The sequence below is a fragment of the Asparagus officinalis genome, chromosome 7, assembly GCF_001876935.1.
Source record: "Asparagus officinalis chromosome 7, Aspof.V1, whole genome shotgun sequence".
NCBI lineage: Eukaryota > Viridiplantae > Streptophyta > Magnoliopsida > Asparagales > Asparagaceae > Asparagus > Asparagus officinalis.
In genome coordinates this window covers 71,887,595-71,913,611 of record NC_033800.1, presented here as the reverse complement: position 1 = coordinate 71,913,611, position 26,017 = coordinate 71,887,595, and the positions used below count along the sequence as shown (strand labels likewise).

The 26,017-nt window shown below is 35.0% G+C and overlaps 1 protein-coding gene and 1 long non-coding RNA gene across 5 annotated transcripts in view; one reads left to right on the top strand and one right to left on the bottom strand.

Moving 5' to 3' along the window:
* LOC109851045 (protein HESO1) overlaps positions 1 to 9,628 on the top strand; it is a 19,492-nt gene extending 9,864 nt beyond the window's left edge. For all 4 annotated transcript variants that reach the window (XM_020421160.1, XM_020421161.1, XM_020421158.1 and 1 more), the window contains exons 8-10: positions 7,043 to 7,149; positions 8,377 to 8,466; positions 8,557 to 9,628. In XM_020421160.1, the coding sequence (XP_020276749.1) occupies positions 7,043 to 7,149; positions 8,377 to 8,466; positions 8,557 to 9,282 (923 nt within the window). In that variant the 3' untranslated portion in view covers positions 9,283 to 9,628. The remainder of the gene's footprint in view (positions 1 to 7,042; positions 7,150 to 8,376; positions 8,467 to 8,556) is intronic.
* On the bottom strand, positions 16,049 to 20,127 carry LOC109850286. Its single transcript, XR_002249391.1, has 2 exons — positions 19,948 to 20,127; positions 16,049 to 16,408 (listed from the first exon to the last, which is right to left on the bottom strand). It is a non-coding gene; the product is annotated as an uncharacterized LOC109850286 (long non-coding RNA).

The following is a 26,017-nucleotide window of genomic DNA, read 5'->3' as shown; positions in this document are numbered from 1 at the left end:
GAGGGGGTTGTAAGGGTTGTCAACTCTGCTTGATATAGATTTGTAGTCTGCCATTGTTTTAAATATCCCTAGCATGGTCCGATATATCCTTTTACAAGGCTTGATGCAACCGATGTGGTCTCTAAATATCCTTTACCACATTTTGGGTATCTTGGGTGATATATCCCCGATGTGGCCAATATATCAGACAATATGTTGGCTGATATATCCTTTTATATGGCTAGTTCTAAAACAATATATCGCGTTTGGCAAATTTTCGGCTAGATACTATGATTTCCCCCATTATATCAAATGACGTTTTGGCTTAAAAAATCAGACGAAATGTTGCAATGTTGATTTGTACTTTTGTTTTTTTACAAAGTTGATTAGGGATACCAAACATTTATTATTTACATTTTGTATGCTTAGATTTTCTAAGTATGTTGATATTACATTTTAGTGCATTATACTATATATGCAAACATTGGTTATTCATTCCAATATTTTCAACATATCCACAATATATCCCTGATATCCGCAATCCGATATGAATTTTGGCCATCCGATATTTTCCTGATATCCGATATTTAAAACATTAGTCCGCAAACTACATTGAATAGAACTGAATTATATTGTATGACCATGCAACTTAAAACCCTAACGTCCCGTTTGGTATTGCGGGAATGAGCAAAAATGGAATGCAGTTCTAACTTCTTATTTATGCTTACCAAACATGATGTGTTTGTGAGTGCTAGAAATGTTATTCACACTTCTCATCAATTCCCACTTAATGTTGGAATTGATATTCCTAGTGAGTTATCAATGAATTGATATTCACACTTAAGTAAAAATAAAAATAATAAAATAAATTCCAGATATACCCTTCTTACGGATATTCCCACTTAATTTTCTAATAGCACCCAAACATGAGAATGAGAATGAGCATTCCATTCCCGCATCAATTCCATTATTTTTCTAACTTCATTCCATTCTCACTTGACTCCATTCTCGCGTACCAAACGATGCATAAGAGAAAAGCTATGTTTGGTTATGGGTTTGTTAGTGGAAAAGTTGGTTAGTCAGAAGTTCTTAGTCTACTAGTTTTGGTTAGATCAACTTTGTATATATGCTTAGTGGAGCCAAAAAAATGTTTTCAGAGTTGCTCCAAATTATCTGGGAGATGGGCATGCAATGGGCAAGTCATCTTCGTTAAGAGGTCCACTAAGGATATGATTGTTGAAAGATCTTTTTGTATGTACGGCTATTAGGGGTACCTAATCATTCTGAGGAACCCAAAGCCATAGTTAATTGCTTTATTTTTAGGGAGAAAGCTTAAGTTCCCAAATTATATAAAAACTCGACATTGACATCACATTTGAATGTGTTATTTGGACCTTTAACAGTATTGTTAGTATTAGAACATATGCAGTAATTTATTCAAGAATGAATTTAATTTATAATTGTAATTTTTATATAATCAACCCCTCACCCCCCCACCACCCAAAAAAAAACCACCCATAGAGCAAAAAAAAAAAAAAACCACACAATCTGATGCTGTAGATAAACGGTGAAGTAAAAAATGACTAAATTTGAGCACTATTTTATAGCCAAGAACTTGTTTTGGCTGTTGCAAACTTGCTGCAGGGGGAAAAGGATTAAGTTCACTTGGTTTTTCATTTTTAGCACTTCAAATGATGTAGAACAATTTGAATAGAGTAGTTCAATTTGGTTCTCCTATGATTGACTTGGATTGAAATGGATTTTCTTCCAAACTATGTCGCGTGAGTACTTCAATTTTGAAGCTTTACCCATGCCCGATGCATATGGTCTGCTTGAATACAAATTACACATTTATTTAGACGTGTACTCAATTATATTATACATGTTTTAATTTAAAACCTCTGTCATACACTTCTTGGACGTATATACTACACTTCACATTCACTTCTTGGAATTTGGTGAACATGGGTTAGGATCATTTAAGTCCATACCTGGTTCAAAACTATGATTTTAATGGGTGGTTTCAGTCTAGTTGAAAAACGAAATTGGTTTTCCAATCAATAGTCTACATAATAGAAGAAACATTAAAATTTGGTAGGAGCTTTTATCTGATAACATTAAAATAATGTTGATCGTATATAAACTATTAATTTTTACATATGTGTATATGTGTTTGTGTGTGTGTGCGTGTGTTTGTATGCATGCATGTATGTATGTATATATACACACGTGTTTGACCACAAATATTAACTATAAACACCGTTCATTATGATTAGGGGTGGAAGCGAACCAAATAATTAATAAATAGTTCGTTATTTGTTCGGCTAAGTATTTGGTCATATCCGATTCAGTCATTCATTTAACATTAAATGAATAATTTTTAGTATTAGGTTTATAAATGAATAGAATTTAACCAAATATGTATTCGCTTCGTCTAATCACTAAGTATTCGTTTATATTTTATACTTTAATTCTATTAGTTTAATACAAAAACTACCCATCCAAAACTCTTATTACAAATCCAAACCTACGCAAATAAGAAAAACCAAAAAGTTCATTTGCTAAACCCAATTAAGACATTTAAAGTAAACGAACCTGATGACATAGTTAATAGACCAGTTATGCTTATTGATTTCACGTTGGGCCTTGTCTCATGCCTAAAAGCCAAATCACAGCTTTGCTAGTTTACACCTAGGGTTTCTATGTTTTGCTTTTCAAGTTTATGCAGCATGTCTCAGCCCCAAATCCCACTCGATGGTCTCTTCTTCTTCTTTCTCAAAAACAACCCCCCCCCCCCCCCCCCCCCAAAAAAAAACCACCCATAGAGCAAAAAAAAAAAAAAACCACACAATCTGATGCTGTAGATAAACGGTGAAGTAAAAAATGACTAAATTTGAGCACTATTTTATAGCCAAGAACTTGTTTTGGCTGTTGCAAACTTGCTGCAGGGGGAAAAGGATTAAGTTCACTTGGTTTTTCATTTTTAGCACTTCAAATGATGTAGAACAATTTGAATAGAGTAGTTCAATTTGGTTCTCCTATGATTGACTTGGATTGAAATGGATTTTCTTCCAAACTATGTCGCGTGAGTACTTCAATTTTGAAGCTTTACCCATGCCCGATGCATATGGTCTGCTTGAATACAAATTACACATTTATTTAGACGTGTACTCAATTATATTATACATGTTTTAATTTAAAACCTCTGTCATACACTTCTTGGACGTATATACTACACTTCACATTCACTTCTTGGAATTTGGTGAACATGGGTTAGGATCATTTAAGTCCATACCTGGTTCAAAACTATGATTTTAATGGGTGGTTTCAGTCTAGTTGAAAAACGAAATTGGTTTTCCAATCAATAGTCTACATAATAGAAGAAACATTAAAATTTGGTAGGAGCTTTTATCTGATAACATTAAAATAATGTTGATCGTATATAAACTATTAATTTTTACATATGTGTATATGTGTTTGTGTGTGTGTGCGTGTGTTTGTATGCATGCATGTATGTATGTATATATACACACGTGTTTGACCACAAATATTAACTATAAACACCGTTCATTATGATTAGGGGTGGAAGCGAACCAAATAATTAATAAATAGTTCGTTATTTGTTCGGCTAAGTATTTGGTCATATCCGATTCAGTCATTCATTTAACATTAAATGAATAATTTTTAGTATTAGGTTTATAAATGAATAGAATTTAACCAAATATGTATTCGCTTCGTCTAATCACTAAGTATTCGTTTATATTTTATACTTTAATTCTATTAGTTTAATACAAAAACTACCCATCCAAAACTCTTATTACAAATCCAAACCTACGCAAATAAGAAAAACCAAAAAGTTCATTTGCTAAACCCAATTAAGACATTTAAAGTAAACGAACCTGATGACATAGTTAATAGACCAGTTATGCTTATTGATTTCACGTTGGGCCTTGTCTCATGCCTAAAAGCCAAATCACAGCTTTGCTAGTTTACACCTAGGGTTTCTATGTTTTGCTTTTCAAGTTTATGCAGCATGTCTCAGCCCCAAATCCCACTCGATGGTCTCTTCTTCTTCTTTCTCCGATGGTATTCGGCAACAGATGCTCTCTCTCGCCAACAATGGTCTTCTCCGCCGACACTCTTCTCTCTCTCAACTCATGGCCCCCTCCCATAAACGAATATTCGCGAATATTTCTCAAATAGCTATGCAACTAAATGAATCAAATTCGAAGCTCGTTTTGTATTCGAGTCGAATTCAAATTTGAATTTGAATTCTTCAATAAGAACCGAATTCGAATTCGAAGAAGGGATTATTCGTTCATCTTCGATTCGTTTCCACCCTTAATTATGATCTATGAGCTTAAAACTTTAAAGAGATCGAAGATCACATAGAGTGTATATATACATGTTTGGCCACGTATGTTAATGATCCACACCACCTATTATAATCTATGCGTTCAAAACTTCATAGAGATCAAAAATCACAAAGAGAGTGTAAACGTACATGTTTGACCATGAATATTAAAGATCCACACTATTCATTATGATCTGTGCGTTCAAAATTTCATAGAGATCGAAAATCACAGAGAATAAATATTTCAAGTTTATATATCTATTGACCTAAAAATGAACATTCTGTAATGGTCTAAAATATTGTTTATTGTGGGTGGTTTGGATTATAGGACGATCGTGGGTCATTGATCAAAAGATTTTAGTATTTGCTAGTATCTCTTTTTTATATCATATGATATAATCTTTATTTTTAGGTAAGATTTTCTGAGGATGCAATTTTAGGATCTTTGAGAATTTACTTTGTTTGAGATTTTACTTTGTTTCCTTTTAATTAGAATTTGATTTAAATTTCATATTTAGTTTACTCTATAAATACAATACAGTTGTAATCCTCCATGAGGAATTAGACCTTGATTAATGAAAAGAGTTATGAAAATTCTGAGCGTGTGAATTGCTTGTTCTTGGTATGTAATTTACCTCTTTAGGGTGTGAAGCCCCTTGGGTGTGAGGCCTCTGGGTGCTAAGCCTAGTTATTTATCGAAAAAAACCTCCTCCAGTTTCAGTCCCATTCATCCATCCAAAAGCCCCACAAAACTATCTCAAATCTTAACCCTTGATCCATTTCAAGCAATTTCTAAAATAATTAGGTAGCGCGTTACTCAAAACTCTGTTCATGGATGAACAATACAAAGTTATTGTTTATGAGTGAACAATACCATACTGACGTTTGTGGTCCCTTATCCTTCGTTTCCAATGTTGCCGATCGCATTCCATTATGACAAACAAATCTGGATAGTTTTCGAAGACCTCATGTTAAAGATTCACCTCATGCTGACCCCATCAGTAATACTTTGTTGACATCATTCAAAAGTTAAATCCAAACTAGATAGAGAAGACAACAATTAACAATTTAGTCCTCTTGGTAGGAATCCACGCGGTCAGGAGTTTGATCCTTAACATCATTATTTTTTTTCCCAAGATATTGTTTCTTATATATCTCTCTTGAAGGAAATATTCTGTACCAGGTTAATCCCTAAAATCTTTAATAATTTTATATAAGTCCATCAAATCTTTTAAATTGCTCATAAGTCCATCAAATTCCAATGGGTCTTGTAATTTGGTCAGTGACTATTTTGTGGATGGTTGTTTTATATTTTAATTACAAGGTAGCCTATCAAAATTGATGATTTTCCCATTTTGAGGAAAGATTTTCCCAAATTTGGTTATGATTTGGTGATAATTTTGTGGATAGTGAAATTTGGATTGCGCAAAATTTAAGAGGTATATGTAAAAAACCTGTTTTTGGGATTCTACCTTTGTCCCTTAATTGTTTTATATTTAGTCCTTTAAATCATTGAAATTTCTATTTAGTCCCTCAAATACTGCAAATACTGGGTTTTTTCGAATATACCCCTCAATTTGTAGGTATTTTTAATGTTTCTCCCTAAATCATCATAATTCTAAATTTACCCCTCAATTCACAAAGATTAATTGCTGGATCATCTAAATGGAATATTCTGTTTAAGTAATTAATACTTTTTGAAAATGCCTAATTTAACCTTTGTGAAATTAGTTAAAATGAGAATAGTCAATTTGCATTGTCTACTCGCATTCCCTGTCCCTATATTAAACTAGAGCGAGCCATTGACATTCTTCCCAGCCAATGGAAGAGGCTACCACAACTGTGCTCTTCCTTTTGGCCCTAAACACTAGGCACAACCGCTCATCTTCTTGTGTTTGCAACTACTAGAGTTGCAGCCTATTTAACAAGGCTAGAATCAGATATTCTTGTGGAAGGAGAAATTTTTAAAATAGACCCATTTACAATTTTATTCCCCAAAATCTGACTCATTTCAAATTTATTTACAAAAACCGACCTAGTTTTGCCCACGTCAGAAGTGTGAGCTGAAACTGGGTCGATTAAAAAAAATACTTCTTTAATTAGTCGGGGTTGCCAACCCAGAACTTTAGGCTTGATTGAGTTTACCGTAATGATCAGATGATAACTATTGCAACAAAAATGATGGGAGATGATCATGCTCCGTCATTGGGCTTGGGTGCGAAATTGAATTAAGAGAATGGCCAATTCTTGGGATTTTATGGATTCATAGTTTCTCCTATAATTAAAGAGGGGTATAAAGTTAATTGAATCCTAAATATGGTTAAAATTTTAATTGTAGCTAGGTTAGGAGTAAATTTGGAATAAGGAAACAATTTGAAGGGTAAATTTAAAATTATAAAGATTTGGAGGGCAAATTTAAAAATATCTATAATCTAGAGGGCATATATCGACAAAAAACCCTTTCAGATTAGTATACTTAGCTACAATTTGATTTGAAGAGAATACTGCATTCAATTTAATTACTTTTACTTTGAATTTTTGAGTATATTTCCACTAGGTGTTATTGATAAGGTGATAAAGACAGGGCATCACATGTAGAAATGGACTTCAATAATTTGTGCTCTTTTAACTTATTCTTCTCTTTAATATTTAGTTTTGCATCATTAGCTTAACTGGTAACATATTTCATCCATAATTTCATTTTTGCAGATGGAACTGATGTATCAAGCATACAAAAAGTTGCTGTTGGATTTAAACACTTTGGGAGTAGAAATAAAGAAAGTGTAGCTAAACTCTTCATAACTCTATTAATCAAGGTATGAAGTTTTATTTCGTAGTTTTCAAGGTTTTGATAACCATAAAATAAGGGAGGTCACTGAGTAAATCTTTTAGCAGTTTATTGGGATAACTACTGTGAAGAATCCATTACATTAGTAAAAAATATAACTATTACTTTGACTAGTTAAAGGAATCAAAATATTGTCATCCTTATTTTGGTTAAGCAGCTTAGTAGTTCTCCCTCATGTTGGTTCCACTAGTCTCTTTCTGGGAACGTACTTGCTGTAAGATAGTGAATGATTAGTGTAGGGGCAAGTTTTTAAACTTCGTTTGGCTTTGCCATCTGATTTGTTCTTCTTCTCTGGCAAAAGAAAAAGGAAGAAGGAAGAAAGAAGCAATAAATAAAAAGAATGTGAAACCCTCACCTTCAATATTTTTCACTGCCATCGCTGCTAGAAAATGTTTTGCTGATTTTTCCTCATCTGTATTTTCTTTGCTTCTTCCTTTGTTATTGCTTCCTCTACCCTGTTTAATACTTGAATCTTTCTTACAATATTCATTTGATAGATTATGTCATGATTATATTTAACTCCATTTTTATATGCCCTGTACTTTCTCTAGCATTCTTTCTCTTATCCTTTCCCATCTGAGGGTTGTGAAAGCATCTATCATAAGGAATCTAGAAACCCCTGTAGTAGGTGAAGGAAATAAGTGCTTACCTAGGCTGTGTATAATTCTTTGTTGCATTGCCTCTTTTTTTCAAATAACAAGTCTGGCAAGTAGTAAACCCAAATTATTACACTGTTGTCTTAAATTTTGGGGCTATTTTCCCCTTATCCATGTCTCCTACCATATCTCACTTTCTCATCTTGGTTTGAGAAGTGTCTAAAAGATTTTAGGAAGTTAAAAACATATTCAAACTTGTCAACATGTTTAGTAAGTGTTCAAATATTGATGCATTGTCCGCAACACGAAGGCTTGATGCTATAATGGTCCGTACTACATTGCTTACTTGCTTCAAACTGAAGTTTGTATTTAGTATGCCAGTCACTTGAGAAAATCAGTTTGGCGTTTATCTTATTAATGAAAAATTTATGCAAATATTTTGCTAAAGCTATTTTACGTTGACAATTTCAGATGTCATCTTCATAAAAGTAGAAGAAGGATAAGCAAAAAATAAGTTATTTTATTGGTGCTTTATCATTGTTTTGTTAGAATCTTCTATGCTTACTAATGCTTATCTTATTTGTATGTTCTCTGTATAGTTATCAGCAGTAGAGGGTTTATGGTCACAAGGTCTCTCTGCTAGTACTTTTGAAGGTTCGTGGATGGCAACCGGAACTGGCAATATGAGTGTAAGTGGTTTACTCAAGTCCATCATTACAATAATGTTGGTAGTGCAATTGAATTAAGTGAGTCAATGTGTTTCTTGGTTCATCATTCAGATTGAAGACTTTTTAGATCGGTCTCAAAACGTAGCAAGATCAGTTGGAAAAGCTGAGATGAAGAAAATCTATAATTGCATATGGGATTCCCTTAATTTTTTCTTAAGCCTCATGAGGCCTGAAATTGGAGAAATAGAGCTAAAGAAGCAGTTGTTTGGATTCTTTGCTTTGAATGATTCAAGTAATCATCAAACTAGTGAACAAATGAGTTTGAAGAGGCTAAGTCCCTTTCATGGACCTGATATTGTTAATCCAATCACAGCTAAAAGAATGAGGTATACCGATGATCTGCATTATTTTAACCCTCCTGCTCCATTTCAAGAACCACCAATTCCCCTCAATAATTTGTCCAATTTTTCCCTTCCTCTAAACCCGCTTGCTCCATTCAAACCTAGTCACAGAGAACATCATATCAATCCGTTTGAAACTTCCCATTTAGGTCAACCACAGTCATCTTTACCACCTCAACTTGCTTATTTGTCGGTTTCTTCTCACGTTGGTTGTAGGCAGCAATACCACAACCAAGCTCCATCTGCACCTCATTTGAGTTATCAAGAAGAGCACTGGAAGCCTCCTGTTCCACACCAATTTTCTTCTGTATTTGATCGTTATCAAGCTGATCGAGATTTAAATCCTGGGTTTACTGATCACAGGGTTGAAAACCGTTTTACTCCGTATCAGCTTAATGGTCCAGATTGTAAATTCCCTCATTTTCAACATTTATAATGATGTTCGTCTTCAGCCATAAGTTATCACAAAGAGCCAGTTTTGATTCGGCATCCTGATGCTGCATTTGGAGTCTGTAGATTTCCCTTGATGCAGAAGAGTATGCCTCGTCTGTTATTTGACAAAGATCATGAATGAGGTCGACTTGAAGATTTTCTCCGCAACTCATATGTGGATGTCAGCAACTATATTTGTATACATAGCGTAGAGCATACTTCCTCAATTTGTTTTTGGAATTATTTGATAGATATTGATGAACCAAAGAACGGTTTCCTGTACTATGGAAAGAAGAAAAGTGTTTTTTCAGGCAACATTCAGACACAAATGGAATTCCTTAATTTTCTTCTGTGATGCGAAGTTCGTAATTGTGATTTTTGGTAGTGTGTCCCCGCAGCATATGATGTTGAAGTTATATTATTTACTGCCTATACAGATTGTTTGATCATCATATTGTTGGTTCAAGAACACGATGGCTGAAGAGAATACATGCCACTCTTTTACTCTTCTCCAATTTGTAGGCATTTATTGATATGGTGCATCTGAGTATCGCAGGCCCCCCTGGATGCATTTTGTGAAAGTCAATTAACTCCTTTAGGCTTATACTTGTTCATGTCGAAAATGAGTGACACTGGTTTGGTAATTTTCAGTCCACAGTAATATTGAATAGTTAAAAATATATATCAATTATTTTTTATCCTTTTTTTTTCTGGGTTTACTATAAATATAATAGCGATATCAAACTTTGCTTCGGTTCGAAACCAGTGATACCAAACTTTGCATCAGATCTGATGTACGAAGGAGTTTCCGCCACTGAAATCGATCCACTGCAAGTACAAACCCTGCGTTTTACTTGCAATGAAGAGAAAAATTGAGATATTTCTGGGCTTGAGACGACAAGGGAAAAAAAAAGCGATGTTTTGTCCATATGCGCTTTCCCCTTCAAGACCACACTCAATTGCGCGATGTTAGAGGGTTATTCTTGAGATTCCCTTTTTTTGGGTTTTTTTAAGATATATTAGTCTCTTAATTCATAGGTTTTTTTTATATCAGTTTCTCAAATCTTCATATTTTAATATTAGTCTCTCCAATTACCTAAATATGCTAATAGATGGAGTTCAAAAGAGAGCAATATTTTTGTTTTCTCTAACTTTTTTTCTTAAATGAACAGTTATATCCATCTCTCTTCATATTCTTGAATGGTTGTAGCGACATTATTGGCGGAGGTGATGATGGTGATAGTAATAGTGGGGGAGGTGAGAATATCAGCAGAGGATGTATGGAGGTGAGAAGATAGCGGTGGAGCCGTGGAGGAGATGGAGATGGAGACGATAATACCGTCGGTGGTGGAGATGGTGGTGGTCGAGATGGATGAGACGGTGACAATTCATGCAGAGGTGGAGATGACAGTCGTGGAGGTGGTGGTGATGATGATGGAAGAGATGGTGAGAATACCCATGGAGGTGATTATTCATCCCTGGATAGTCTAAATCCAATCGTAGTTTAGAACTTTTAACATTTAAGATAATGAAAGGACAAATATTAGCATATTAAGGTGATTTGGAAGACTAATATCAAAATACAAAAATATTGGAAAACTAATATCAAAATACCTAAGATGAATATCTATGATTTAAGGGACTAATATCTTAAAAAAAAACCTTTTTTAATGAACGGTCATGTGGATGTGATATAATGGGGGTATAAAGTAAGAAAGACGGTTTCAAGGTCGAGAGCTCACAAGAATCTTTGGCAAGGGGGCAGACATGCGGTTTTTAAGCTGAGGGGTAGAGGCATGTTCCCTTTTCTTTATGAAAATCACAAATTTTAAAATATGCATACTTATTGAATTGAGATAAACGAAAATGTAAAAAGTTTGTGGGTTGTATCTCATGAAGATTATTAATTTAAAGTATAGATACTTAATTGTCATTTGGCCAAAATGAACAAAATTCTTGAGCTTACCCATAGAAAACACATATTTTAAGTACCACATCGTAATTGCCATTGGATTGATACAAACGAAAATAGAACATTTGTGGCATATAGTATATAAATATCGTGAATATTAAAGTTTGTACACTTCAACATTAGGTTGAAACAAATAAAAAATTTATGGATATGAGATGAAAATCGTGAATATTGAAGTACACATACTAAATTTACAATGAGTCGAAATGAACAAAATGGACAAACATTGATGGATATAGCCTAAGAAAATTGTGAGTTTGAACTGCACATGTTTAATTGGGTTATAGCCCATGAAAATCACACAATTTAAAATATGCGTAACTTACCATTAGGTCAAACCAAGTGAAAAAAGACAAAAATCGTAGGTCATAGCTCAATTAAAATGTGAAATTAAATCGAACTATTATTGGGTTGAAACAAACAAAAATAGAAGAAAAAAAAAATCTTTGGGTTATAAGTCAAAAAAATTGTATAACTTAAAATACACATATTAATCATCATTGGGTCGAAACGAGGGAAAATTAAAAAAAAAATCATGGATTATGGTCAATGAAATTGTAAAATTTAATGTATGCATAGCCTAATTCGAAACGAGAAAAAAATAAGAAAAAAAACATCGGTTTGTAATCATGTAAATGGCTAAATTTAGGGCACACATATCAAATTGCCATTGAGTCTTAACGAACTAAAATTCATATAAAAAATAGTGGGTTTATATGCTATGAAAATTGTGAAATTTAACATATGCATATTAAATTATCATTGAGGCGAAAAAAAAGAACAAATATTTTGGATAATAGCCCCATGAAATCCTCAAAATTTAAAGAACGCATACTTAATTGAAATTAGGTCAAAACTAATGAAAAAAAGGAAAAATCCATGGGTTATATGAAATCTCAAAATTTAAAGTATACATACTTGATTATCATTGGGCTGAAACATGAAAAAATATTAAAAAAAAGGATAATAGTCCATGAAAATCTCTATAGTCAAATTACACGTATTTAATTGACATTAGTCAAAACGAGCAAAAATAGACAAAGATCATAAGTTATATCTCACAAGAATAACTATATTTGTAGAACACGTACTTAAATATTATTGTAACAAAATGATCGAAAATTTGATAAATTTTTTTATAGCCCCATGAAAATCATGAATTTTAAAATATACATATTTAGCGTACATTTGTTAGACCCTAGAGGGGGATGATTAGGGTCTTATGCTAATCTAATCCGATTTAAATGCCAATTTAAATATTATTCTTGCAAGATAGATATACAATATGTTATGAGCAAGAATATACAATATGAACAAATAGATATATCATAGCAAAAAGGTATATGATGAAATATATGCAAGGATATATAAATTAACACAAGAATAAACAATCTAAACTAAAGATACAATTGTGATAGGACAATATAAACAATACAAACACACAATATGATCACGGAGTTCGGACCTTCCGTCCTACGTCTCCGCTCCCCACTCTCGGGGAGAAATTCACTATCACAACCGGGTTTTCTACGCTCACCCGAATAACGTTTACACCTCACACTCGGTTTTCTAGCTAACCGAAAACTTTACAATCTCACACTCTTGCAATCCCACTTTACACCCTCTTAAGTATTGGTCTCTAGTCCGTATCTCCCTCAAGTGTTAGGAATTACAACTTACTTCAAGGCATTACCACCTACTGCACTCCTCTTAGGACGACCCCGTTTCTCACCACACACTCCTTTCGGTGTACAAGTGTATTACAAAATAATCTACATAATTAGGTTCACAAATACAAGGCTAAACTAATTCCCGAAACTCCCAGGAGCATACGAGTATAAATTGGTTCTCCTCAGGTTAATGTGAAACCCTAAGGTCAACGCCGGTCAACGCGTAGCCCTAGGTCAACGCCAGTCAACGCGTTGCGATGAGAGTCAACGCCGATCGATTCAAAACCCTAAGGTCAACACCGGTCAACGCGTAGCCCTAGGTCAATGCCGGTCAACGCGTTGCGATAAGAGTCAACACCGATCGATTCAAAACCCTAAGGTCAACGCCGGTCAACGCGTAGCCCTAGGTCAACGCCGGTCAACGCGTTGCGATGAGAGTCAACGCCGATCGATTCAAAACCCTAAGGTCAACATCGGTCAACGCGTAGCCCTAGGTTAACGTCGGTCAACGCGTTGCGATGAGAGTCAATGCCGATCGATTCAAAACCCTAAGGTTAACGTCGGTCAACGCGTTGCGATGAGAGTCAACGCCGATCGACACGAAACCCTAAGGTCAACACGGATCAACGCGTAGCCCTAGGTCAATGCCGGTCAACGCGTTGCGATTGATCCAAAAGTTAACTCAATGACACATCAACAAAAATCTATTCACCAATTTTGGTTCAAGGCTTCAATAACGGTTAGACGATAAACGCAGTATCGGGAAAATCTTAACTATTCTACAAAACACAGAATATGCTAAAAAATTGGAGAAGTCAAGAATCGAAACCATCTGTAGGTCCTTTAACACCAACTGAAGGTGGGGATCCATCATATCCAAAGCATTTCAGACTCTTCTATAAAAGAATGAGGCTGAAACACTTTGGAGGGGGTATTTGTAGGCGTCTAAAATTACTAATGAGAGCCCGCACGAAACTCGAAGCAATGAATGGGCGAGTCAAGAAAATTCACCTAATCAGCGCGTGCACGTCAAACCAGATCGTGTGCGTCGGTCAACGCGCGCACGTCAACTAGCTCGTGCGCGTCGGTCAACACGCGCACGCCAATCAGTCCGTGCGCATCGATCAACACGCGTATATTAACCAACGAGCATTGGACGATCGGTCTCGCGGCGAAACATACAAGTCAACAAAGCGAACCAAACACGCGAAGAGAACAAGTTTCGAAAGAAAGAGAACAGGAAAAGAAAAAAAGTCGAAAACCTGCGCGAGCGCAGGACGGAACAAACCGACCCGCGCAAGCGCGGGTCGGATGCATCCGACCCGCGCAAGTGCGGGTCGGGTGTGACCGACCCGCGCAAGTGCGGGTTGGACCTATCTGACCCGCGCCGCGTAGTCCGAAACCCAAAACACGTTTTGACGGTTTTAAAGCTGTTTTCACAGGATTTATCTGTTCCAAGGGTTCCTAACTGACTAGATATCATCCCCAAACATGGTTAGGCTGTTGTTAACTGAAGATAAAGTCAAATCACTTGTTCTCATCCAAATAACCACATCCGGGGCCTATAAATACGAGCCAAAGGCCTCCATTTTCAAGGCTGGAATTTTATCAAGAGGACGAGGTGCTGCTGGATTGAAGAGTGAAGGAGCATAAAATTTCAGCGAAGGTCAACGAGATCCCGACGAACTTCGGTACAAAGGAGAAGCCGCTCGAAGGATCCGAAGCCCGTACGTCCGTTCCTTGAGATTAGGCTTGGTCTTAATCTCGAGAAGAGCCCTGATTTTGTTTTGTCGATCTCAGCGCTTCAAACCAGAAAACTTCCTCGGCGAAGGCGAAGCTCTGCCGAATTTTCCTGCAACCGGATCTGATTCGCGGTCGTCCACTGATTAACCCCGACACCGGTAAAGAACCCACGCAAGCAAGAGCCGATAAACGAATCTTGTGTTTATTTTCAAGAAAGTTATAATTTTTATTTTTGTTATTTGAATTTATTTGTAACGACTAAAGTTTAATGAAATCAATGATGAAGGCAGCTTTCCACGAAAACATAAGTAATCAAGGCTCACAAGGTAAAGGTTGTGGTCGTCGTCGTGGTAGAGGCAGGGGACGTGGTCCCCAACAGCAAACCACTCAAAATCAAGTAGTGACCCAAAGCTTTAGAGGACGAGGACGAAGCAATCGTGGAAGATCCATACCTGGGCGTGGAAACAACAAGTATGTTCAGTGCTATAACTGTCACAAGTTTAGGTACTATGCTTCAGATTGTTGGCACAAAACTAAAGACCAAACCAATCTTGCCGAAGCAACAAATGATATGGGTAACAACTCTACGCTTCTTCTTGCTAATGATGATTCAAGTGTTGAGAATGATGCTTGGTACCTTGACTCGGGTGCTAGCAACCACATGTGCGGGAAGAAAGAACTTTTCATGGAACTCGCAGAAGGAGTTCATGGAAGTGTGAGCCTCGGAGATTCTTCAAAACTCACGGTTGAAAGCAAAGGGAAGATTAAAATCTACCAAAAGGATGATAAGCCCGAGTATATTTCCGATTTTTACTATATTCCTAACTTGAAAAGTAATATTCTTAGCATCGGTCAATTACTCGGAAAGGGATACAAAGTATATATGGAGAACAACCATCTTTGGTTGAAAAATGCAAATGGAGGCCTCATAGCTTGTGTTAAGATGACAAGGAACTGCATGTTTCCCTTGCAACTAAACATGAAAGTCGATAAGTGTTTTCAAGGACTCATGGAGAATGAGTCATGGAAGTGGCATCTTCGCTTCGGCCATCTAAACTTCAGCGGCCTGAAGTTACTGTCTACAGCTGGCATGGTACAAGGTCTACTAACAATCGATCTACCGAATCATATTTGTAAAGGCTGTGTAATTGGCAAACAACCACGACTTCCTTTTCCCAGTGGAGAATCATAGAGAGCAAAGGCACCATTGCAACTTATTCACACTGACATCTGCGGACCGATCGATCCTATCTCTTTGGGAGGTAATAGATATTTTATAACCTTCATTGATGACTTTAGTAGAAAGTAGTGGGTGTACACTCTTAAAGAAAAATCTGCTGCATTTACTACATTCAAGCATTTTAAAGTTTTAGTTGAAGCAGAGAGCAGCCACAAGCTAAAAATTCTTCGATCTAACCGAGGTGGTAAGTACACCTCAAATCTGTTTCAAGAATATTACAAGGAGCAAGGTATAAAAAGACAGTTTACTACTGCCTACACACCACAGCAAAATGGCATTACCAAAAGAAAGAACCGGACCATCTTCGACATGACAAGAACCATGCTCAAAGAAAAGGGATTGCCAAAGAAGTTCTGGACAAAAGTCGTGGCTTGCTCAGCTTATTTTTTCAACCGATGCCACACAAAGATAGTGAAGAACAAGATACCTCAAGAGGCATGGAGCGGTTACACGCCTAGTGTGGCACACCTATGAATTTTTGGGTGTGTTGCATATGCTCAAGTACCTGAAATCAAAAGGAAGAAGCTTGACAATTGCGGTAAAAAATGTATTTTCATCGGATATAGCGAGGAGTCGAAGGCATACAAGCTCTACAATCCACTAACCAAGAAACTAGTTGTTAGTAGAGACGTTGTCTTTAATAAAGAAGCATGGCACTGGAGCAATAAAGAGACTACCAAACATCAACCCGTGGTGAATGAACCTAATGAGTCTCTACATGAGGAACCATCACTAGCTATAGGTGTGTCCATCTGGGCCGGCCCGGAAATCCGAGCCCGGGCCGGGCAAAACCGGAGCCCAGACCCGGGTACCCCGGGCCGGGTTCCGGGCCGGCCCGGTTTATTTTCTTTTTTTTTTAAATTCTATTTAAAATTTAAATTATACAAAAAAAGACAAAAAAAAATTAATAAAAAACAATAATTTTATTAATCACTTAAAATAACATAAATTACAAATAAAAAATTATAAAAATAAATTCTTTATTAATAATTAATAAATCATTTACAATTTATAAGTATAAATTTATTTTAGAATTCATCGCATCACAATAGATAAGTACATCCTAACTAGATTTTTTAAATTTCTTTTCTTTTCTTTTTTTTTTGATAAAAAAATGCTAAAAATTAGTTTAACATTATTATATTTTATATAATTATGTATTAGTATATACTTACAAATTATTATGTAACTACGTATTATATATACATATATTATATGTAAATATATTGTATATATTTATAAGTTATAACTTGAGAGAGAGAAAATCGCATAAGTAGCCGTTGTCCGTTGGGCCAATGGGGAAGAAGTAGCCGTTGTAATATACTATACTTATATATACTTATATACTAAGAGAGAGAGAGTATACACACACACACACACACACACACGGATATTATACATATATAAGAGAGAGTATACTTATATAAGAGAGAGTATACATATATAAGAGAGTATACTTATATATACATATATACTAAGAGAGAGAGTATATATATATATATACACACACATATATTATACATATATAAGAGAGTGTATACTTATATATACTTATATAAGAGAGTATACATATATAAGAGAGAGTATATACTTATATATACATATATACTAAGAGAGAGAGAGTATATATACATATATACGAGAGAGTATACACTGTACACAAGAGTATTCTTATATATACTTATATAAGAGAAAATATACTTATATATACTTATACATACTAGCTACACCACCATCTCCTCCACATTTTACACCCTCTCCTGCAAGAGGTTCTCCATCTTCTGGGGAAGGTAGTAGCAGCGGATCTACCGTGCAACGAGGTCTCATTAAAATGAGAAGTCTCAGGGAGATCTATGAGTAGATAGAAGAAGACGGAGAGTCAAATCTCTTCTGCTTATATGCTGATCATGAACCTCACACCTTTCAAGAAGCCGTAAAAGAAGATTGTTGGCGAACAACAACGGAGGAGGAGATCCACGCTATTCAAAAGAATAACACTTTAGAGTTGACAACACTTCCATAAAATCACAAGGCAATAGGGGTTAAGTGGGTGTACAATATCAAGCACACAGCAAATGGTGAAGTTGATCAGTACAAGGCGAGGCTTGTAGCGAAAGGTTACAAACAAAAGTACGGCATTGAGTATGAAGAAGTCTTTGCTCCGGTTGCTCGACTGGATATGGTGAGACTATTAATTTCACTTGCAGCTCATCACAAGTGGGATATATATCATTTGGATGTCAAGTCAGCATTCCTCAATGGCGTTCTTGAGGAAGAGGTGTACGTGCAACAACTAGAATGCTTTCTTGTGAAAGGGCAAGAAGACAAAGTGTACCATTTGAAGAAAGTCTTGTATGGCTTAAAGCAGGCACCACGGTCATGGAACGCCCGAATTGATGGCTATCTTCATCAAAATGACTTCATTAAATATCCCTATGAACATGTCATCTACATGAAGAGGAACCATAAAAGCGAATTTCTAATAATTTGTCTTTATGTTGATGATTTATTGTACACAGGAAACAGTATCGAGATGCTTGCTAAATTCAAGACGGCAATGTTCAATGAATTTGAGATGACGGACAATGGATTGATGTCCTATTTTCTTAGCATTGAAGTGAAGCAGCAGCAAGAGGGGATTTTTATATCCCAGAATAATTACATGAAGGGGATCTTAGAGAAGTTCAAGATGAATGAATGCAACCCTATGAACACCCCAGTAACCATCGGAATAAAGCTCTCAAGAGAAGGAGATGGACGTTTCATGGATTCAACTCTTTTCAAAAGTCTAGTTGGCAGCTTGAGATACTTGACGATCACAAGGCCCGATATTACTTATAGAGTCGGACTTGTGAGTCGTTACATGGAGACACCGAAGGAGCCTCACTGGCTAGCTGCGAAGAGGATACTAAGGTATATCAAAGGCACACTCAACTTGGGTCTTTTCTATGCATATGATGAAAATGCACAACTAGTTGGTTACTCAGATAGTGACTGAGGAGGTGACTAAGATAAGAGAAAAAGCACCACTGGCTGTCTTCTATGTTGGGTCAACTGCATTTTCATGGACCTCAAAGAAGCAATGAGTTGTGGCCTTATCTTCATGTGAAGCAGAGTATATGGTGGCTATATCTACAGTATGTAAAGCAATTTGGTTGCTAAACATATTAAAAGAGTTGGATCATCCACAAGAAGACTCGACTGTATTTTTTGTGGATAACAAATCAGTCATCCAGCTTGCAAAGAACCCAGTACATCATGGGAGGAGCAAACACATAGATACACGGTTTTATTTTCTCAGAGACCATGTAAATCAGAAACTCGTTAAACTGAAGCATTGTCACACCACTGAACAAGTAGCAGACATATTCACCAAGCCATTATCAGGCAAAACTTTCATGAGGCTAAGAGACATGCTTGGCATAAAGACATTTTGATTTGAAGGGGCATATTGGAATATCAAATTAAAATGTTAGAATAAATGAGGTTAATAGCATGAGTTTTAGAAGTGTAAGGGTCATAAGTTTAGAAGGGGAAGAGACAGAGGTTATGGAAGAATAAGAGTTACTCCTTTATGATATTTTATCTTTATGACATTAAAAGAAGAGTTTAATTTGTGACTATTGGTATGCCTATACGTTTTGTTTTTGAAGTCTATGTAAAGGGCTATTGTAATCCTTGTTTCATCAAGAAAAAAATTGAAGAAATAAAAGTAAGTTCTTTGTTTTTATTTGGGAGAGTTCTAAGTTTGTAAACTTAAGAGTCAACATGACCGCCATCCTTCATCATTTAAATCTTAATTTCTTTCCTTTTCCAATTAATCGATGCCCTTCAACAATTTCAAAGAACAAGCCTAATCCTAGACTCAATAAAGACCCTAAATGGCAAATATGAGCCCCTGGTGAACCCGAACAAGACCAAGGTAGTAACTTTAGGGCATTATAAACAAGTAGTTTTCAAGCCCTAATTGAATTTGTTAGCATCGATCTCTAACTATTGGAAAAAATCTAATGGAGACAGTTAACGAGCGAAATAATCACGTACGTTGCAGGCGATGATAAGGCGGAGGAGATTGGCCATGTGCTTCTTGTTCTCCTCCTTCCTTTTCTTCGCTCCTTGATTCGCCATTGCTCAGCTCTCTCTCTCTCTCTCTCTCTCTCTCTCTGCGCTTGGGCGTGGAGAAATGGGCTGGAGCGGTTCTTTGACTTCAACTGTATACGGCTTTTTTCCTGGCTCGGTTTCAAAATTTGATCCGGCCATGTTAGCAGGACAGGATGAAATTGGATCAACTTATTATATTTTTTTAAAATAACTTTTTATAATTAATTGTGGTTGGTAACACCGCTTAATTAGTAAAAATAATTAAGTTTAAAGTAGTTATGATTGGCAATCCCAGTTATTTTTGAACTAGGTTCAAAGTACTTGTCCACGAATTTTTTCAAACGTGTTCTGTTAATTAGACGGGGTTGACAACCTTGTCTAACTAGTGACATATGTTTTTTTTTAAATCGACCCAGTTTCAACTAAAAATGCCCTTACGATTGAAACTACGTTGATTTTTATAAATAAAATTAAAATGAGTCAATTTTTTTATAAATATTAAAATAGGTCTATTTCAAAAATTGTTAGTATAAGATTATCGCACTTGAATACTCTATTGTTCTCTCTACTATGCTCTTATATACCCTCAATTATTTTCGGTAGTACTTTTCTACTAAAGTTTCTAAATTTCCAAAAAATTTCCATGTTAGTACCCTTAGTTATTCAAACATAAGAATTTCTTCTAAAAATTCTTATGCGACACAGTATGCTAATTTTAGAAAAATTTAACTCTTAATATTTGTTAATTTTACTATTAAATCTATAAAAATCTAATTTAAAAAGTAAATTAGAGTATGTTTAAAATATAATTGATAGTTTCAGTGGTCAATCTAACAAAATAGGATTAAAAATTATAAAATTAGCAAATAAGTGTTGCATGAGAATTTTCATGGGGAAATGTTCTCATTTGCATAACTGAGGATATTTAAGTACAATAAAATTTTAGGATATATGAGTGCTGACACCAGCAAATCAGGGTGTATAGTGCAAAGTAGAGGAATCTATAGGGTATTAAGTGCAATCAAGACGAAAAATATTAGATACTTATTAGTTAGAATACTAAATAGTGAACCTGAAGGTTAAGGTAAGCTGTGGATTTTCTTTGTGAAAATTAGTATTTTTTTCCATATTTATCTCAAAAATAGCTACTTTGATCAATAACTATTATTTCCGTTTGGACACTTCCTAGCATTTGTAGTTGTACTTATAGTTGTAAGAATTTCGAACTTTAGAAGGCATGTAGAACCTAAGAATTTTTTGTCTAGAGTAAAATGAAAGAAAACTATTTTCAACTATCCATAGGACCATAGGTGTCGTTTATTGACTAATTAGTTTACAATCATTCACGTTTTTCTTAATAATTATTGTTGTAATTGTTGTTGTTGCTGCCATTGTTGCTCCGAAAGTCCAGTGCAAGTAAATTTGGCCATCTTACCATGTTAAAAAAAACTTTTCTGTAATACATATTTCTCATTTTAAAAAGAATAAAAAAAGACTTTTTTGTAATATATATTTCTCATTTTCTTTTCACAATCAATACTAAACAAAAATTGTTTCCTCCCTGACCTTATCCTTTTAAATTGACATGAAATGAAATATAGAATAATGGATGTAATAACTCGAGAACCACACTTTTTTTTAAGGGAAAATTGCTTGGAGCAAGCAATTTGTAAAAAGTTATGCATCCTCCACCTCCAACTAGACTCCACCCATTGTAAACTCTTTGACCTATGTTTCCATGCTAAAACACCTCTAGCCTAACATTGTATATGTAATTTATATTGTATTTTTAAGTATTGCCCACTTTACCCTTTTGTACCCTTTTGTACCCATTTGTGGAATGTCAAAACTATTTTGTCTTATTGGGCAACCCTCATTCCATTATACAATGGGACGTGACATCCGATTGGGTTCAAGAGAATTGGTAAGAATGTCATTGATGGCTAGGAGAGTTTTTTTGGAGGGAAATGAAAAATTAGAGGGAAACATATTAAGTTTCTTTCAAATAAGCCCTATGTCAATATAATATCTTCTTCCCTCTTTAGATTCTACTCATAAGATCTTCAACAACCTTCAACAACCAAAATATTCTTAACGTTTTCCTCTTAACTTCTTCAACAACCAAAATGAAATAATCTTTAATGTGTGTGATTTCCTTTAACACAAATGCAACCCTCATTAAAGTTAATTCTGTAACAAGTTTTGTTGAATTGAAGATGCAAGCTGTAGAGAATTTAATATTATCGTACGAAAGTTTGTTGATTAGTTACTCTCTCAAGAAGTATCTCAATGTCTCGTTTGAGCTTTCAAAAGATGAATATATTCTCAACATGAAAGATTATCATCGTTCAATGGAGTTAAATACGATAACCATGGCTGTTACTAAAGAGATGAAGGATCCATGCATGCCATACCGACAGAAACAGAGCTTAAGTAAGGATTCAAAAGATTATTTTTAGCTTTAGGTAACATATACAGAAAGATAATTTAAAGCTGTTTTACATGAGATTAGGATGGCGGATCAAAGAGCTTACCAAGTAGCTCTCGGTTTTGGTCCAAATAATTGGGCGAATTTTGTATTTCCTGATATAAGGTACGTCAAATATCAGTCATTTTCTATGAATTTGATCTGTTAAATGTCACATTATACTTTTATATGCGACGTTTGTCTATTATGTGTGACCTTTACTCATCTCATGTGGCATCACTCTATTAGATGTGAATCTTATCTGTGGGATGTGACAATTTGCTGTTGCTTGTGAAATTTGTCGTTCATATATGACACATAGCCGTACTTTGTGATAGTGAGTTTCTGTATAATACATATGGTATTTATTTACAGATATGGTCATATTACTTCCTATGTTGCTGAATCTTTCAACAATTGGATTCATGTGGCGAGAACACTTCATGTTTGCGATATGATGGATCACATTCGTGTATAAATTATAAAAAGGATGAATACTCACCACGAGATGGCAACAAAATGGAATAACTATCTATGTCCTGAAGCGGAAAAAATTCTCCAAGAAAATTGTATGAAGGGAAGCACTCTTGAAGTCTCACATTCTACAGCTGAAATCTTTGAGGTATCATCTCACAAATTAGTACAAGTTGATTTGGAACACAAAACATGCACGTGTCGTGCATGGGATATATTACGAATACCATGTAAACATGTGTGTCATGCTATTAACTTTATGCATAGAGATGTGTACCAGTATTATGATTAGTTCATGACGACTGAAGCTTTTAAGAAAAGTTACAAACCAATTCTCTTTCATGTTCCGAATTACGATAAGCCAAATATCACAGATGAAACAGTTGGCATACTTCCCCCAAAGAAGATAAATAGACATGGAAGGAACAAGAATAGATGTATCAACAACTGATCTGTGAATAGACATCCAATTAAATGCTCAAGATATCACGCGGAAGGACACAACCGAGCCACATGCACTGAACCCATCCAAGACTAACGTTTCCTGGCAGAATTCAGACAGTTTTGGGATTGTTGTCTGTTATATGTTATTTTTGATATTTTGTTGTGACATTTACGAGTTAAATGTTACATATTATCTGTTCGTGTGACTTATTGGTATTAACTGTGACACCTATAAGATCTATACTTTCAGATTCCATATAATTTGCTAAAGAAAAGTTCATGGAGAAATCACAAATACACAATTTATCATTGCACATTTCATCATTGTCACCACAAGTCTCAAAATTTACAAACTGGTAATGAACATCCAACATCCAACAAAGAATTACGTTATATGTGTTTGTCTAATACTTCCACTCAATCAATAGTACATCATTACCCCCAAAATACCAAAGATATTCTGGATCATCTACATCTAACTTCAGTCGCAACTTCTCCCATTCTCAGCCTTTACATATGATTTGAGCAGCAAGTCCTTCCCTAACATTTCATCATTTGCAATGCTTCAATATTCATTGCCTCCCTTCCTTCTAGGATCGCTTTGATGAAAAAATATTCATGTATGCCACAATCGTACCTAAATAGAAAAGAGGTAAAATCACATTGTAATGTATAAATATCACATAACAACAATATATATCACGGATAATGAGAATATATCACACGGAATATATAAATGTCACATAACAGCATCATTCACAATGCCAAATGTCACATGAAACCGGTATACGTGACATAAAAGCAGCATATGTCACACAAAATGCATAAATGTCACATAAAACCAACATATGTTACATAAAACCATCATATGTCACATGAAACCAATATATGTCACAAAACAACAACAAATATCACTGATAAAAATTATATATCACATATAATGCATAAATGTCGCATAACGCAAGCACATATCACTGATAATGATTATGCATCACAGATAAGCAAGTATCACATCAATTAATAAACTGGTAAGAATAAGCTGTTTAGAGAAACTTACGAGCCTTTTTGCATTCGACAAGGAACTACTACTTCATATTCGAATGCTATGAATGTTGACGCCTGGTCGAATCCACTTACCATCATATCTAAAAATAGTTGGATTGTCAACACGTCTCCAGCCCATGCCTCGTGGTCAACGGAACTGTAATGTCTGTATTTTTTGCCCCAAATTGACCTTAAGGACATACCAATGATCAGTGTGACATATCGGAATTATCAGAATATCCTTCCCATCATCTATATGCTTCTTTATATACTTTTTATAGACATTTTTCTCATCCAAATTTAAAGCAGTTAGCAACCAAATCTTAAAAAAGAATAAGGAGAAGAAAGTCAAATAACATATAAATACAATATAACTTGTAAAAGTATTATGATCGATATTTCTCACACTAAAATATGATGTGATCATAGCAAATTTTCTTTCCCCATCGGCATTTTCCGGCAGCTTGAGCCATTTTTGAAGTCTTGCAACCAGTGCTTCAACGGTCTAACGATTGCAAATGCAATAAATCATGTAATATCAAAAACTTGAATAACACCAAAAGTTAAATAAAATCTAACCTCGTCCTTCATTCTTCCACCACGTAGAAGATGAAGCATATCATATCTGTTTATAATTTGGTTGTCAACCTCGTAAATAGTCCTCTTTCTACATAATATGCATAGTACAATCAACGTATAAGTATCAGAGAGCATTCTTTGTCACAGACTACATGTAAATATCACAGGAAACAGTTATAAATCACGCAAAAACCATTAATTATCACAAAATAATGTAAATATCACAGGAAAACACTAAACGTCGCAGAAAATAGATAAAAGTCACAGAGTAACACTTATTATCACAACCAACATATAACAGTCACATGCAATAAATAATAATCACATAAAAGACTATTACCACAGTCAAAATGTAAACAATAATCACATATGAATTAAACTTATCTCACCAATGCAATAGTCAATTGACTCCTTTCCTTTTTTTTTTAACTCTTTTCTTTCTTAAATAGTTTTCGGAGTCAACTTCCTCTCTTTTTGCCTTCATCTTTCTAGGCTCTTGCTTGATCTCCTTATGGACATATTGCGACATATCTTGCTTCGGTAAGATGTGGATTGCGGCTTCTGATTTCTTCATAATCGTTGCAGTCTGCAACGAACCCACTTTCTTACATTTCAATGTCTAGTTTGTCATTGGTGGATTGGAATCATTGACTCTGGCTGGCTCCTTGATGTTTGTTATCTCATAGTACCATAGCTTCAAAAAAGCAACATTCAATCAATGAAGTATAACAAGTTAGATACAAATGTCACATGTAAAAGATAGAGATCAGAAGTTAGATACAAATGTCACATGCTAACTACAAATATCACAATTAAACAATATATATTAGGGACGAATGTCACATATGAGGCACAAACGTCACATATGAGTATCATATATCACATGTAAAAGACAATAATCATATATAAGGGGAAAATATCACACATTAACTATGAATATCACAATTAAACAATGCATAGCAGAGATAAATATCACATATGGGGCACAAACGTCACATATTAGTG